We start from the raw sequence: 17,829 nt of genomic DNA, 5'->3' as shown, positions 1-17,829 counted from the left end.
CAATGAGTTACGATGGCCAAGAGGAACGCTACCATCTTGGCACTCCTGTGAAGCCCAGCCATAAAAGGATCTCTGGCTCAATGCCCCCAAGGGACGCAAAAAAAAAGTAAAAAAAAATAATAAAATTGATACCCGAGTGAGCATGCTGTAATACTTCCCTTGCACAATGATGTTCAGTGTGCGTGTGTACGGCCAATGGGAGTGATTACAGAACAGTCGCTGCATCATGAGCAGTGACTATAATAATCACTTCCCTGCGGACCCCAATGGCTGTAAGTGAGCAGCTGCAGGGAGAGTAAAACTTCATTTTCTCCCTGTAGCCGCTTCTTTGGTAAGGCAGCCAGGCAAATTCTAAACACCATTTAAAGGGAACCTGTCACCAGGTTTGCCAGATATGAGTTACGGCCACTGCCTTTCAGGGCTGATAAACAGCATTCTATAATGCGTCATCCACACAATTTGCTCGGCATCGTGCTCCTGCGCAGGCGTACTTATCTGTCCTGTTGAGGGCAGAGCAAAATCCTGCAGTGCACAGGCGCCGTGAAAGGTCAGAGGGGGCCCGGCGTCTGCGCACTGCAGGATTTTGCTCTGCCCTCAACAGCCTGCGCAGGAGCGCGATTCCAGAGAGCCTGTGTGGATGACGAAGGGACACGTCATCCACATTAACCAAGCAGGAGGACAGCATCACAGGATGGGAGGCGCCGGACCAAGACCACCCTGCAGGTGAGTATAAGTAGTTATTTTTCTTCTCTTACAGGTCGGATCGGGGTCTTCTATACAACAATATAGAATGCTGTATATAAGCCCTGAAAGGCAGTGGCCGTAATTCATATCGGCCAAACTTGGTGACAGGTTCCCTTTAACTGAAGATTCCACTATATCTGCATTTTTGGAGGTGACATGCTTCCTTTAAGACCAGTACACGTCTTCCCCTGCATGCAGTTAAGCAAAGATTTTTTATATATCTCAACGTAATAATACGAGGTCTAGTATTTTGCAGGTAGTAGGACATGAGGCATTACTTCTTTGAGAAACCATATTCAGGAAACATGTTCAAAGCATTCTTTTCTTAAATTAAAGGGTTGTCCAGTCCAAAGTGATAAGTCTGCAGTCACTGAACGTTCTTAATACAATGATCGTAATATACTTACATTCATGTCACAGAATGCCCCCAGGAGATTGCTTTCCTGCGCAGAGATATCCTAAAAAAATTTAAAAAAAACCAGTCAGAATAAAACAAGTGTTTAGCTGCTACAATGAGCGGATATCACAGACATCGGGCTCCTGCACAGTCGCAGGTTATGGCCTCCTATAGTAGTTGTGCCACATGCAGGTTGTCATAAACAGCTGCATTATTTCAGATAGACCCAGAGACATAATGCAAGCTGCATCATATACGGTAATATACATCAATAAATTCACCATTCATGTTCTCCCTCTTTATAGAGGATCCATCACCTCTCCAGACATGTCCATTTTTTGAAAGACATATAAACCATATAACTCAGAAGCCTCATTTTTTTTTTTTTTTTTTTTTACAAAATGGTGCTGCTGTTCCCGTTATCCTTCCTGAATATTTATGAACAAGTTGACAGCTGGATGTCACTCGTATTTCTTGTCAAATGGGTGTGTCAGAGTCAGCACTGACCTCACTCCATCACCATGTACCCCCTCCAGTAACTGGCAACACCCTATTGTCATTATTTATATATTTCATGGAGGAATAAGACAGGAACAGCACAACACACAGATTAAGAAAAGAGGCTTCAACGTTCATATGTCTTGAAGAATAGACGTCAGAAGAGCAGGAGGTCCTCGTTTAGCTCTTCAGCCCCCAACCTGTCTTCACTTTCATAACCAGGCCAAATTTTGCAATTTTGACCAGTGTCACTATCAGGTAATAATTCTAACACCAACGTATCACTGCGATTTTGAGTTTGTTTTTCATAACACATTGTACTTAGTGGTAGTTAGTGGTAAATGTAGGTAAACATTTTTAGCGTTTGTGAAAATGTTGCAGTTTTCAAACTTCCAATTTTTATATCCTTAACTCCATCACGCCGCAGTCAATTTCAGGTTTTGTATTTCCAATTTTTGCTCTCCTTCCCAGAGCCAGAACGCTTATTATTATGTCCACAGACATATGATGGCTTGATTTTTGCAGGAAAAGTTGTACTTTTGAATGACATTGTACATTTTTCCATAGAGTGTACTGAGAAATGGGAGAAAAAAGCCAAGTGTGGTGAAATTGTGAAAAAAAAAAAAAATCTAACAGCTTTTGGGGAATTGTTTTTACAGTGTACATTTGTGGTAAAAATGAACTTACGATACGATTCTCCTCATCAATACAATTATAGCGATAACAAACATGTCCAGTTTTATTTATTAATTTAGTGGTGGGGGAAAAAAAAAATCAGAAGTTTGGGAAAAATAAAAAGTTGGGGTTATGTCGTCATTACCAGAGACACGTACCATTTTTATTTTTCAGTCGATGGAGTTGTGTGATGACTTATTTGTGGGGAGGCAAGAAGACGGTTTTATTAGCACCATTTTGGGATTTTATTACTATTATTATTATTCATTTTTATAGCGCCATTTATTCCATGGGGCTTTACATGTGAATGGGGCAAATATAGACAAGTACAATAAACATGAGTAAAACAAGGCACACACAAGTACAGGAGGAGAGAGGACCCTGCCCGCGAGGGCTCACAGTCTACAGGGGATGGGTGAGGATACAGTAGGTGAGGATAGAGCTGGTCATGTGGCGGTTCAGTAGACTGGGGATCACTGCAGGTTGTAGGCTTGTCGGAAAAGTTTGGTCTTCAGGTTCCTTTTGAAGGTTTTCGTGGTAGGTGAGAACCTAAGTATAGGTGACTTTTTGATCATTTGTTTTTTTTTTTTGTAGAATTGCGGCAAACCAAAAACGTTATTTTGATGTTCTTGAATTTTTATCAAATACGGCGTTTACCGATCGGGTTAATTATTTGTATATTTTGATACATGGGAATTTTCTGAGCGCGCCGATACCTCATGTGTACTTTATATATTTTTTAAAAATATATCTATTTAAAATAGGGGAAAAGGAGGGAAAGTTTTGAACTTAGGTTTTTTATTTTTCATATTTTTTTAAAACTTTTTCTTTTACTTTGGTACTTGAAGATGCAATGGTCCAATTGGTTGTGCTATATACAGCGATGCTTCAGCGTGTCATGACAACCCATCGGCGACCCCCAATCACGTCACGGGCAAGTAGATGGACAGAGAATGACGCGCATGCGTGTCAACACATTTTTAATGCCGCTGTCTGACAGCTGCATTTCACAGAGTAACAATCAGGGGCAGAGCGCAGTCATTACCTGCGGGAGCACGGCCATCACCTGCCTCCAACTTGCGCCGTACATGTACGGCAAATCTTGTGAAGGGGCTAAACCAGTTGGTCATGATGCACAAAATAATCTATATACATAATTGTCTAAGGGTCACTTCCGTCTGTCTGTCCTTCTGTCACGGTTATTCGTTCGCTGATTGGTCTCGGCAGCTGCCGCGACCAATCAGCGACGGGCACAGTCCGATTAGTCCCTCCCCTATTCCCCTGCAGACACTGCCCGGCGCCCGCTCCGTAATCCCCTCCACTCACCGCTCACACAGGGTTAATGGCAGCGGTAACAGCCCGTGGTGTAACGCACTCCATTACCGCTGCTATTAACCCTGTGTGTCCCCAACTATTTACTATTGATGCTGCATAGGCATAGTAAAAATATGTCATGTTAAAAATAATAAAGAAAAAAAAAAAACCTGCTATACTCACCCCCCGCCGCCTTTCTCGCTCCTCTCCACGCTCCCAGGATCGCTCCATTGCAAGCGGCAGCTTCCGCTCCCGTCCCAGGGCTGGTGTGGGACAAGGACCTGCCGTGACGTCACGGTCATGTGACCGCGACGTCATCATAGGTCCTGCTCACACCAGCCCTGGGACGGGACTGCAAGCTGCCGCTTGCAATGGAGCGGTCCCGGGAGCGTGGAGAGGAGCGAGAAAGGCAGCGGAGGGTAAGTATAGCAGGACTTCAACGGGCTATAGGTGAGTATATGTTTTGGGGGTTTTTTTTAACCCCTTCATGACCCAGCCTATTTTGACCTTAAAGACCTTGCCGTTTTTTGCAATTCTGACCAGTGTCCCTTTATGAGGTAATAACTCAGGAACGCTTCAACGGATCCTAGCGGTTCTGAGATTGTTTTTTCGTGACATATTGGGCTTCATGTTAGTGGTAAATTTAGGTCAATAAATTCTGCGTTTATTTGTGATAAAAACGGAAATTTGGCGAAAATTTTGAAAATTTTGCAATTTTCACATTTTGAATTTTTATTCTGTTAAACCAGAGAGATATGTGACACAAAATAGTTAATAAATAACATTTCCCACATGTTTACTTTACATCAGCACAATTTTGGAAACAAAATTTTTTTTGTTAGGAAGTTATAAGGGTTAAAATTTGACCAGCGATTTGTCATTTTTACAACGAAATTCACAAAACCATTTTTTTTAGGGACCACCTCACATTTGAAGTCAGTTTGAGGGGTCTATATGGCTGAAAATACCCAAAAGTGACACCATTCTAAAAACTGCACCCCTCAAGGTACTCAAAACCACATTCAAGAAGTTTATTAACCCTTCAGGTGTTTCACAGCAGCAGAAGCAACATGGAAGGAAAAAATGAACATTTAACTTTTTAGTCACAAAAATTATCTTTTAGCAACAATTTTTTTATTTTCCCAATGGTAAAAGGAGAAACTGAACCACGAAAGTTGTTGTCCAATTTGTCCTGAGTACGCTGATACCTCATATGTGGGGGTAAACCACTGTTTGGGCGCACGGCAGGGCTTGGAAGGGAAGGAGCGCCATTTGACTTTTTGAATCAAAAATTGGCTCCACTCTTTAGCGGACACCATGTCACGTTTGGAAAGCCCCCGTGTGCCTAAAAATTGGAGCTCCCCCACAAGTGACCCCATTTTGGAAACTAGACATCCCAAGGAACTTATCTAGATGCATAGTGAGCACTTTAAACCCTCAGGTGCTTCACAAATTGATCCGTAAAAATGAAAAAGTACTTTTTTTTCACAAAAAAATTCTTTTAGCCTCAATTTTTTCATTTTCACATGGGCAACAGGATAAAATGGATCCTAAAATGTGTTGGGCAATTTCTCCTGAGTACACCAATACCTCACATGTGGGGGTAAACCACTGTTTGGGCACATGGTAAGGCTCGGAAGGGAAGGAGCGCCATTTGACTTTTTGAATGAAAAATTATTTCCATCGTTAGCGGACACCATGTCGCGTTTGGATAGCTCCTGTGTGCCTAAACATTGGCGCTCCCCCACAAGTGACCCCATTTTGGAAACTAGACCCCCCAAGGAACTTATTTAGATGCCTAGTGAGCACTTTAAACCCTCAGGTGCTTCACAAATTGATCTGTAAAAATGAAAAAGTACTTTTTTTTTCACAAAAAAATTATTTTCGCCTCAATTTTTTCATTTTCACATGGGCAGTAGGATAAAATGGATCATAAAATTTGTTGGGCAATTTCTCCCGAGTACGCCGATACCTCATATGTGGGGGTAAACCACTGTTTGGGCACTCGGCAGGGCTTGGAAGGGAAGGCGCGCCATTTGACTTTTTGAATGGAAAATTAGCTCCAATTGTTAGCGGACACCATGTCGCGTTTGGAGAGCCCCTGTGTGCCTAAACATTGGAGCTCCCCCACAAGTGACCCCATTTTGGAAACTAGACCCCCCAAGGAACTTATCTAGATGCATATTGAGCACTTTAAACCCCCAGGTGCTTCACAGAAGTTTATAACGCAGAGCCATGAAAATAAAAAATAATTTTTCTTTCCTCAAAAATGATTTTTTAGCCTGGAATTTCCTATTTTGCCAAGGATAATAGGAGAAATAGGACCCCAAATATTGTTGTCCAGTTTGTCCTGAGTATGCTGATACCCCATATGTGGGGGTAAACCACTGTTTGGGCGCACGGCAGGGCTCGGAAGGGATGGCACGCCATTTGGCTTTTTAAATGGAAAATTAGCTCCAATCATTAGCGGACACCATGTCACGTTTGGAGAGCCCGTGTGCCTAAACATTGGAGATCCCCCAGAAATGACACCATTTTGGAAACTAGACCCCCAAAGGAACTAATCTAGATGTGTGGTGAGGACTTTGAACCCCCAAGTGCTTCACAGAAGTTTATAACGCAGAGCCATGAAAATAAAAAAAAAAATTATTTTCTCAAAAATGATCTTTTAGCCTGCAATTTTTTATTTTCCCAAGGGTAACAGGAGAAATTTGACCCCAAAAGTTGTTGTCCAGTTTCTCCTGAGTACGCTGATACCCCATATGTGGGGGTAAATCACTGTTTGGGCACATGCCGGGGCTCGGAAGTGAAGTAGTGACGTTTTGAAATGCAGACTTTGATGGAATGCTCTGTGGGCGTCACGTTGCGTTTGCAGAGCCCCTGATGTGGCTTAACAGTAGAAACCCCCCACAAGTGACCCCATTTTGGAAACTAGACCCCCAAAGGAACTTATCTAGATGTGTGGTGAGCACTTTGAACCCCCAAGTGCTTCATAGAAGTTTATAATGCAGAGCCGTGAAAATAATAAATACGTTTTCTTTCCTCAAAAATAATTATTTAGCCCAGAATTTTTTATTTTCCCAAGGGTTACAGAAGAAATTGGACCCCAAAAGTTGTTGTCCAGTTTCTCCTGAATACGCGGATACCCCATGAGTGGGGGTAAACCACTGTTTGGGCACACGTCGGGGCTCAGAAGGGAAGTAGTGACTTTTGAAATGCAGACTTTGATGGAATGGTCTACGGGTGTCACGTTGCGTTTGCAGAGCCCCTGGTGTGCCTAAACAGTAGAAACCCCCACAAGTGACCCCATTTTAGAAACTAGACCCCCCAAGGAACTTATCTAGATATGTGGTGAGCACTTTGAACCCCCAAGTGCTTCACAGACGTTTACAACGCAGAGCCGTGAAAATAAAAAATCATTTTTCTTTCCTCAAAAATTATGTTTTAGCAAGCATTTTTTTAGATTCACAAGGGTAACAGGAGAAATTGGACCCCAGTAATTGTTGCGCAGTTTGTCCTGAGTATGCTGGTACCCCATATGTGGGGGTAAACCACTGTTTGGGCACACGTCAGGGCTCGGAAGTGAGGGAGCACCATTTGACTTTTTGAATATGAGATTGGCTGGAATCAATGGTGGCGCCATGTTGCGTTTGGAGACCCCTGATGTGCCTAAACAGTGGTAACCCCTCAATTCTACCTCCAACACTAACCCCAACACACCCCTAACTCTAATCCCAACTGTAGCCATAACCCTAATCACAACCCTAACCGCAACACACCCCTAACCACAACCCTAACCCCAACACACCCCTAACCACAACCCTAATTCCAACCCTAACCCTAAGGCTATGTGCCCACGTTGCGGATTCGTGTGAGATATTTCCGCACCATTTTTGAAAAATCCGCGGGTAAAAGGCACTGCGTTTTACCTGCGGATTTTCCGCGGATTTCCAGTGTTTTTTGTGCGGATTTCACCTGCGGATTCCTATTGAGGAACAGGTGTAAAACGCTGCGGAATCCGCACAAAGAATTGACATGCTGCGGAAAATACAACGCAGCGTTTCCGCGCGGTATTTTCCGCACCATGGGCACAGCGGATTTGGTTTTTCATATGTTTACATGGTACTGTAAACCTGATGGAACACTGCTGCGAATCCGCAGCCAAATCCGCACCGTGTGCACATAGCCTAATTCTAAAGGTATGTGCACACGCTGCGGAAAACGCTGCGGATCCGCAGCAGTTTCCCATGAGTTTACAGTTCAATGTAAACCTATGGGAAACAAAAATCGCTGTACACATGCTGCGGAAAAACTGCACGGAAACGCAGCGGTTTACATTCCGCAGCATGTCACTTCTTTTGTGCGGATTCCGCAGCGGTTTTACAACTGCTCCAATAGAAAATCGCAGTTGTAAAACCGCAGTGAAATGCGCAGAAAAAAACGCGGTAAATCTGCCATAAATCCGCAGCAGTTTAGCACTGCGGATTTATCAAATCCGCAGCGGAAAAATCCGCAGAGGACCAGAATACGTGTGCACATACCGAAACCCTAACCCTACCCCTACCCCTAGCCCTAACCCTACCCCTACCCCTAGCCCTAACCCTAACCCTAACCCTACCCCTATTCCAACATTAGTGGAAAAAAAAAATTTCTTTATTTTTTTATTGTCCCTACCTATGGGAGTGACAAAGGGTGGGGGTCATTTATTATTTTTTTTATTTTGATCACTGAGATTATATCTCAGTGATCAAAATGCACTTTGGAACGAATCTGCCGGCCGGCAGATTCGGCGGGCGCACTGCACATGCGCCCGCCATTTTGGAAGATGGCGGCGCCCAGGGAGAAGACGGACAGGACCCCGGCTGGATCGGTAAGTATGATGGGGCGAGGGGGAACACGGGGGGGGGGGGGGGGATTCGAGCACGGGGGGGGGGGAATCGGAGCACGGGGGGGGGGGAATCGGAGCACGGGAGGAGTGGAACGGAGCACGGGGGGGCTGGAATGGAGCACCGGGGGGGGGGGTGGATCGGAGTGCAGGGGGGTGATTGGAGCACGGGGGGGGTGATTAAAGCACGGGGGGAGCGGACAAGAGCACGGGGGGGAGCGGAGCACTGGACGGAGGGGAGCCGGAGCAGTGTACCGGCCAGATCGGGGGGCTGCGGGGGCGATCGGTGGGGTGGGGTGGGGGCACATTAGTATTTCCAGCCATGGCCGATGATATTTCAGCATCGGCCATGGCTGGATTGTAATATTTCACCCGTTATAATAGGTGAAATATTACAAATCGCTCTGATTGGCAGTTTCACTTTCAACAGCCAATCAGAGCGATCGTAGCCACGAGGGGGTGAAGCCACCCCCCCTGGGCTAAACTACCACTCCCCCTGTCCCTGCAGATCGGGTGAAATGGGAGTTAACCCTTTCACCCGGCCTGCAGGGACGCGATCTTTCCATGACGCCGCATAGGCGTCATGGGTCGGATTGGCACCGACTTTCATGACGCCTACGTGGCGTCATGGGTCGGGAAGGGGTTAAAGTCTCTATACTACGGGGCTCTTGGCAGGGCAATATACTACGTGGCTGGGCAATATACTACGTGGCTGGGCAATATACTACGTGGCTGGGCAATATACTACGTGGACTGTGCAATATACTACGTGGACTGTGCAATATACTACGTGGCTGAGCAATATACTACGTGGACATGCATATTCTAAAATACCCGATGCGTTAGAATCGGGCCACCACCTAGTTTATAAATAACATCTCACTTGTCTACTTTACATCAGTGTCAGTTTTAAATATTTTTTTTGTTAGGAAGTTAGAAGTGTTAAAAATGTCAGCAATTTCTTATGTTTCCAACAAAATTTACAAAAATGTTTTTGGGACCACATAACATTTGAAGTGACTTTGAGGGACCTAAGTGACAGAAAAAAAACAAAGGTGACAACATTTTTAAAACTACGCCACACGAAGTGCTCAAAACAACATTCAAGTAGTTTATAAACACTTTCGGTGCTTCACGGGAATTAAATGAATGTGGAAGGAAAATTCACATTTTTTCTTAAAAATTTGGGGCTAAATGAACATTTTTGTATTTTCACAACGGGGTAACATCAGAAAATATACCACACAATTTGATGTGCAGTTTCTCTCAAGTCTGCTGCAACCTCATATGTGGGGAAACTACTCTTTGGGCGCAAGGCAGGGCTCAAACAGAAGTAGCACCAATGGACTTTTGGAATGTAAAATTGTCTGGAATAGACAGCAGATGCCACCACACGTTTGCAGAGCTCCAAATGTGGCTAAACAAAGGAAACCCCCCACAAGCGACCCCATCTTGGAAACTACACTTCTCAAGGAACTTTTCAAGAGGTGTAGTGAGCACTTTCAACTCACTGGTATTTTACAGATTTTTAATATGTTGAGCCATGAAAATATAAATTTTTCCCACAAAAATGTTGCTGAGGCCCCAAATTTTTCATTTTCACAAGGGAAACAGAAGAAGAAGAAAAAAAAAAGACAGTACAATTTGTTGTGAAATTTCTCCAAAGCGCACAGACGCCCCCACGTGATGGAAAACTACGGTTTGGTCACACGGAGTGCTAGGAAGGGAAGGAGTGCCAAATTGAATTCTGGAGCAATTCTGGCAAAAAATGGATTGCAGAAGTCATGGCACATTTGAAAAGCTCCTGCCATGCCAAAAAAAGCAGAAACCCCCACAAGTGACCCCATTTTGGAAACTACACCTCTTGAGGAATTCGTCTAGGGGTGTAGTGAGTATTTTTCACTCGGGCGATTCACAGAATTGTATAATATTGGACTGAGTCAATGGAAAAATACAATTTTTCCACTAAAATGTTACTTTGGCCCCCAAGTTTTCAGTTGTCAAAGGGGACAATAGGAGAAAATGAAAGGTACAATTTGTTAGGCAGTTTCTCTTGAGTACACCAATTCCCCATATGTGGTCAAAAACTACTTTTGAAGAACACAGCAAAGCTCAGTAGGGAAGGAGCACCATATTTAGGAATATTTTGCTGAAAAGGTTTACAGGTGCCATGTCACATAAAGGTACCGTCACATTGAGCGACGCTGCAGCGATATAGACAGCGAGCCGATCGCTGCAGCGTCGCTGTTTAGGTCGCTAGGAGACGTCAAACACCGGCAACAGCTGAGCGATGCAGGAGCGATCCAGTGACGTAACGGCGACTCACTTATTGTTCTCGCTGGTTGTTCGCTCCATGAAAAACCATTGCTGTCAAACATGACGAATCACGCTGACCTGACAACCAAATAAAGTTCCGGACTTCTAGCTACGACCAGCGATGTCACAGCAGGAACCTGATCGCTGCTGCGTGTCAAACACAACGAGACTATGCATAACACAGTGCGGGGCGGGGATTCCAAAGGTGGCTGGCCGCAATGCCCGCGCAGGCGCAGTCTGCAAGCCTGGCTGGGACGTCAGAAGGCCAGAGCTTACTGCGTCTGCGCAGCACAGCAGTACACTGCGCAGGCGCCGGTTTTGCGAAGGAAGATGTGAGTGACGGCAGAGGAGCGGTTAGAGCTGGGGAGTGAGGACCCGCCTCCCTGGCTAGAGACAGGAATTGTGGCTAAGTATAAAAATGCTTTATTTGGGGTATACTTGAACCTAAGGCTATGTTCACACGTTCCTGATTTCCCTCCTTTTTTTTCAGGACAAAAACCGCAGCTCTTGGCAGAAAACGCAGGTCTTTTTTTTGGTGCTTTTTTGGTGCGTTTTTTGATGCGTTTTTTGATGCAGTTTTCTATGCAGAGTCTGTGTGTTTTCTAGGAAGTTTTTTAGGGTTAAAATGGCTGAAAATACCCTACCCCTACCCCTATTCTAACCTTAGTGGGGAAAAAAAAAAAATTCTTAACCTACCTATGGGGGTGACAAAGGGGGGGGGGGTCATTTACTATTTTTTTATTTTGATCACTGAGATATAACCTCTCTCAGTGATCAAAATGCACTTTGTAACGAATCTGCCGGCCGGCAGATTCGGCGGGCGCACTGCGCATGCGCCCGCCATTTTGCAAGATGGCGGCGCCCAGGGAGAAGACGGCCAGACGGACACCGGGGGGCCGGGTAAGTATAAGGGGGGAGATGAGGGCGTCGGAGCATGGGGGGGTGGGATTGGGGCACGGGGGGCAGCCACACTGCAGCGGTTCTGCACCACAAACCGCAGAAAACCCGCAGATATTTTTTTCATCTGCGGGTTTTACTGCAGGTTTGACCTCACAATGGAGATCTATGGGTGCAGAACCGCTGCAGTTCCGCAAAAAGAAGTGACATGGTACTTCTTTTTTACCGCGGCTATTCAGTGCGGCTTTTTTCGCGATTTTCCGCAATGTGGGCACAGCAGTTCCTGTTTTCCATAGGGTACATTGTAATGTACCCTGCATGGAAAACAGCTGCGGACTCGCAGCGGGAAAATCACGGCGATTCCGCATGAAAAAAAGGATGGTGTGAACATTGCCTAAAACTAAAAGAGCCACCTTGTTAGAATGCAGCATTACTGCTGCACAAGGTGGCTCTTTTAGTTTATAACGGCTGGAGGGGGTGACAGTGGCCCTTTAAACTACACAGATTTGAACTTTCAGCTATGTTCCCACAATAAGGTTTTGGTGAGTTTTTGATGTTGCAGATTTTCTGTACCCATTAAGTCAAAGATTAATTGTGTTTTTCAAGCGTAAAAAAAAAAAAAAACACTTAAAAAACTCACCGTGGGAACAGACAAAGCATTTTACAAATCTGCAGCAAGCCAATTCTTTCAATGTTTTTGCAGCATTTTTTACCCAAATGAATGAAAAATGTATGTATTTTAAACAGCATTTTTCCTGCCGCATACAAGCTGTTGTACAACTATAAATCCCAGCTTACCCTGAACGTTATCTAGGAGTTGAATTTTCATAACGGCTGGGGTAACAGGTTACTAACCTCTGCCGTAAAGCAGTTTAGTGATATAGTGTGATAGTACCGTATATACTCGAGTATAAGCCGAGATTTTCAGCCCATTCTTTGGGGCTGAAAGTCCCCCTCTCGGCTTATACTCGAGTCATATACCGGGAGGTCAGCTGGGGAGGGGGAGCGGGGACTGTGTAATTATACTTACCTACTCCCGGCGCAGTCTCTGCAGTCCCTGGCTTCCCCGGCGCTGCAGATTCTTCCTGTACTGAGTGGTCACATGGTACCTCCCATAGGGGTGGAGCCGCATATTCATTGCTGTAAATGAGCGGTAACTGTCACCACTCAATACAGAAAGATGCAGCGCCGGGGAAGCCAGGGACTGCACCAGGAGCAGGTAAGTATACGGGGAGCACAGCGCTGCGCGATATTTACCTGCTTCTCACTCCGATGCGGCTCCGTCTCCAGCGTCCTCTGGCTGTGACGCTCAGTTCAGAGGGCGCGGTGACGTAGTCAGTGCTGGAGACGGAGCCGCACGAAGAGCAGGTAAATATTGAAAGCGCCGGCGTCCTGAGCAAAGAGAGGCGAGTATGTGATTTTTTTTTTTTTTAATTGCAGCAGCATTATATATTGGACAGCTTTATAAGGAGCATCTATGGGGCAATAATGAACGGTGCAGAGCATTCTATATGGGGCACAGCTTTCTATGGAGCATCCATGAGGCCATAATGAACGGTGCAGAGCATTATATATGGCACAGCTTTCTATGGAGCATCTATGAGGCCATAATAAACGGTGCAGAGCATTATATATGGGGCACAGCTTTCTATGGAGCATCTATGGGGCCATAATGAACGGTACAGAGCATTATATATGGCACAGCTTTCTATGGAGCATCTATGAGGCCATAATGAACGGTGCACAGCATTATATATGGCACAGCTTTCTATGAAGCATCTATGGGGCCATAATGATTGTGAGCCTTCGCGGGCAGGGTCCTCATTCCTCCTGTACCAGTTATGACTTGTATTGTTTAAGATTATTGTACTTGTTTTCATTATGTATACCCCTCCTCACATGTAAAGCGCCATGGAACAAATGGCGCTATAACAATAAATAATAATAATAATAATAATAATAATAATGAACGGTGCAGAGCATTATATATGGCACAGCTTTCTATGGAGCATCTATGAGGCCATAATGAACGGTGCACAGCATTATATATGGCACAGCTTTCTATGAAGCATCTATGGGACCATAATGAACGGTGCAGAGCATTATATGTGGCACAGCTTTATATGGAGCATCTATGGGGCAATAATGAACGGTATGGAGCATCTATTTTTATTTTTGAAATTCACCGGTAGCTGCTGCATTTCCCACCCTAGGCTTATACTCGAGTCAATAAGTTTTCCCAGTTTTTTTGTGGCAAAATTAGGGGGTCGGCTTATACTCGGGTCGGCTTGTACTCGAGTGTATACGGTAATTCTTAAAAACTATCATCTAGACCTACCTAGAGACATTTCACCTGTCCATAGCATTCCTAAGCAGTCAGGTTATGTAACCGCTTACTCTAGAGCACGTGCTATTCACAGTAAATGCCTCCTTACTACAACTATTTTGACATTTAGCCTATCCTGCCAGAAGAAGCAGCAGCTACACAATCTCTGGCCTTGTGGGAAGTTTTCCTCTCCTCTCACAATCACCTACGTAACCCATTCCCAGCCGGGCGATTTTACGTTTTTGTTTTTTCTCTCTCCTCTCCTTTTAAGGCACATAACTTTTATATTTTTCCATCCGCATAAGACACCACTCATTAGGAATATTTAAAAAATTCAAGTGCGGTGCAAATTTGCAAAGAAAAAAAAATGTCTACTATTTTTTTTTTTTTTTTTTAATAAGTGATGGCAATACCAAAGGTACATATTTTATTTTAAGTGGGGAAAAAATATTCAGAAATGTAATAAAAATTTACTCACGTCACCATGTTCAGCGACCAGTAATATTTTCATTTTTCAATTAATGTCATTATGTAAAGGCTTGTTTTTTATTTTTTTACATTAGACATTTGGATTGATTACTATTGCATTTTTTTTCTAAGTTAAGGTGAATGAAAAAACACAATTCTGTTGCTTTGATCTTTTCCTGTTACCCCAGCTAAGGATCAGGTTTATCATTTTTATTAGTGATGAGCGAATATAATCGTTACTCAAGATTTCTCGAGTATGCTCGGGTGTCCTCCGAGTATTTTTTAGTGCTCGGAGATTTAGTTTTTCTTGCTGCAGCTGAATGATTTACATCTGTTAGCCACCATAAGTACATGTGGGGGTTGCCTGGTTACTAGGGAATCCCCACATGTACGTATGCTGGCTAACAGATGTAAATCATTCAGCTGCGGCAAGAAAAACAATCTCCGAGCACTAAAAAATACTTGGAGGACCCCCGAGCGTGCTCGAGAAATTTCGAATAACGAGTCTATTCGCTCATCACTAATTTTTATATTTGGATATATCAGATTTCTATGGATATGGTGAGAAAAAAATGTTTCTTTTTTAATTTCTTTAATTTATTTTAATGGTGAAAAAAATAATTTTAACTTTTAAATATTTTCTTTTTTTTTTTTTTTCCTGAACCTGTGATCGCTTATACTGTACTATTGCAGTACATAGTAATCAAAATACCACTGGGCTTCATGAGAGCACAGTCATGACAGACAATAGGGGCTTCAGCAGACCACTGGCCGACCTGGCAAAAAAAACGGCACCCTGCAATTGCATTCTTGGGGTTGATGGGCACTTAGACCAATGCACTGTAAATGCCACTTTCAGACACGACATTTCACAAGTTAATAGCATCAGGCAGAGCTCGGCTCCACCAGTGATGGTTAAAGGCAGATGATGGCTCAATCACACAGCCATCATCAGCTGGTAAAAGCAGCCTCAGATTCTGAGCTTACTTCAAAGAAAGGGACCATTCACAGTAAGGGCTTCAAGCTCCTTATGGGATGTCACCCAGCTGTCCAGAATCCTTATCATATTTTCCTGCTTTTATTATGAGGCATCCTCTTCTACCATACTGGTGCATAAAAAACACAATTGAGCGGTAACTGAAGTCAGCAATTGTGAGAGCCACATTTCCCCAAAACTTATGCGACAGATAGCAGCTATCACAACTTCTAGGTTGTTCTGTGTATGGGAGTATCACAACTCTACCGGCAGCAAAAGCCATGGGATGCCCGCATGCTCACCACGTGTGCATATATTTTATGCATAGGCCAGGACAGCAGCACTGGAAGTAGACAAAGATGTACGGTAGGTGTCAGCCTCGAGGACACCATCCAATAGTCCTGTAGTCAAATCAAAATACTATAGTAGAAATACAACCAGCCGGAGACATACCTCGGACTAGTCAGCTGAAACACAGAGGCCGCACCAGCTTTTCTAAGTATGTTCCCTCTGAAATGCAGTATTTTAAGAGTAAGCACACCTGCCTGCAATCGCGCAGCTGACGGCAGTTTCACGCTGCCTTTAATGACAGGTTCCCTTTAACTGTTATTATAACATTTCCAGGCTACATGGCATTATGCCGGACTGTGTGTGTACAATAGAAAATGTTCACATTTAGCCAGTGCAAGAAGCTCTTTGTACACCCCCTATCCCAGTAGCTACTGGCCATTTTGTAGTTGGATCATCAGCTTCGTAATTCATATCAACACATTATTCACATGTAATGTTTTTGATGCTTCAGATGTTACCAGTTGCGGAGCTAGCAGCACAGCTCCGTCAGCTGTATTAAAGGTGGCAGCAGGGTACTGCCACATCACCCTCACTAGGCCACCAGGCAGGAGCCCTGCGAACGGCCTCCTACCTGCCGACATAGCCGTCTTCTCTATTAACCGCTATGGCGCAACAATGATATAGCACCAGGCCAACCAAACAAAAGAGCCAGTATTGTAGGAGGAGGCTTGCAAGGCTTTCGTTCACCGGTCAGAGTACTGATGTAGTCACTGGACCGAGGTCCTGTGAACAGATGCTCTCATCTCTAGTAGTTATTTGTAAACTGTTCGGTGAGGGCACAGCCTGCAAGGACAGCGCAGAAGAGCACTGCTAGCTAAATTCGGCCTATGCTACATTTCCTTTTGTTAATTATAAAATAAATGTTAGATCCATGCATTTAAAAATATTTTTTTTCTATTACATGCACTTTTGGTGACATGTCTACATCCATATATATGATCAAAACTGCCACCATAAAAAAAAAAACACTAAAAAGGTCCTTCCTGAGGTCAACAAACAAACTTTTTGAGCATGTCCATATTACAGCCACACCATGTACAGTGTCTCTTACATAGGGACTGGCCATGGGGCGATATATTCACATGGTCCCTAAAATGCCAGCTACAGCCTAAACATTTGGAGATTGCATATTACCAAGTTTCAGTAAATGAAAACAATTCTTTGCAGCATTACAACCATCTACTAGCAAGAGATGAACCCCGGCAGCGACCATGACACCTACCTCTATTGTGGGATGGGTGTTATGCTTGTATGCTGTATAGAGGGGAAATTGGATCTGAAAGATTTTTGCCACACACAATAACAGTTTTTCTTTTTCATCAGTGCTCCATAAAGTAAACGGGTCAGTGCTTTTCAGTGGGTCCTCTTCTGTCAGGTTAATAGTCCTTGCAGTTTCCATCGGCTTCTCAGGGGCTTTACATGGTGGCGATGGCCCCTCTTCCCTCTCCTCCTCCGGAGGCCCCTTCTCCACATTCAGCAGCTCCTCGGATGGGTTAGTCTCATCCTGCCAGTTTGTATCAGGGCTAGTAGTGCAAATTTTCAAAAGCTGGTCCCGCAGGGCTTGGACTTGGCTAATCACCAAGTTAATAAGGGCACATACCACTTGGTTGAAGATCTCCAAATGTTTATACTCCTTAAAGCAGCACAGACACTGTCTGAAAACAGAAGTGAAAAAATAAATAAACCAGTGTGCATCCAATTAAGGCTACACCGTGACCTTCACATGTTCTGATCATACACTACTCACACATAAAGGGAACTGGTCAGGACGATTTTACTGGGGACATACCGGCGTAAAAAGGATAGACACTCATGAGAAAGCTAGTGTAGAAGTCATATGCAGATCAGGCTGGAAGTGCACTAGGTGCGTGTCAATACACTTGGAAGAATCCGTCCGAGGGCAAGGACCCCCAGTGCACTTCCACCCTGATTTGCATTTGTCTTATAAGGCAGGTTTCTCATATCTGACACCGAATCGCGAC

The 17,829-nt window shown here is 44.2% G+C and overlaps 1 protein-coding gene across 2 annotated transcripts in view; it reads right to left on the bottom strand.

The window, feature by feature from the left end:
• Positions 1 to 17,829, bottom strand: part of USP34 (ubiquitin specific peptidase 34) — a 282,270-nt gene that overhangs the window by 230,845 nt on the left and 33,596 nt on the right. For both annotated transcript variants that reach the window (XM_069768887.1, XM_069768888.1), the window contains exons 3-4: positions 17,070 to 17,502; positions 1,152 to 1,202 (exon numbers count right to left, since the gene is read on the bottom strand). In XM_069768887.1, the coding sequence (XP_069624988.1) occupies positions 1,152 to 1,202; positions 17,070 to 17,502 (484 nt within the window). The remainder of the gene's footprint in view (positions 1 to 1,151; positions 1,203 to 17,069; positions 17,503 to 17,829) is intronic.

This window comes from Ranitomeya imitator, chromosome 5 (genome assembly GCF_032444005.1).
Source record: "Ranitomeya imitator isolate aRanImi1 chromosome 5, aRanImi1.pri, whole genome shotgun sequence".
Lineage (NCBI taxonomy): Eukaryota > Metazoa > Chordata > Amphibia > Anura > Dendrobatidae > Ranitomeya > Ranitomeya imitator.
The sequence above is the reverse complement of the archived record's forward strand: the minus strand, read 5'-3'. Positions and strand labels throughout refer to the sequence as shown.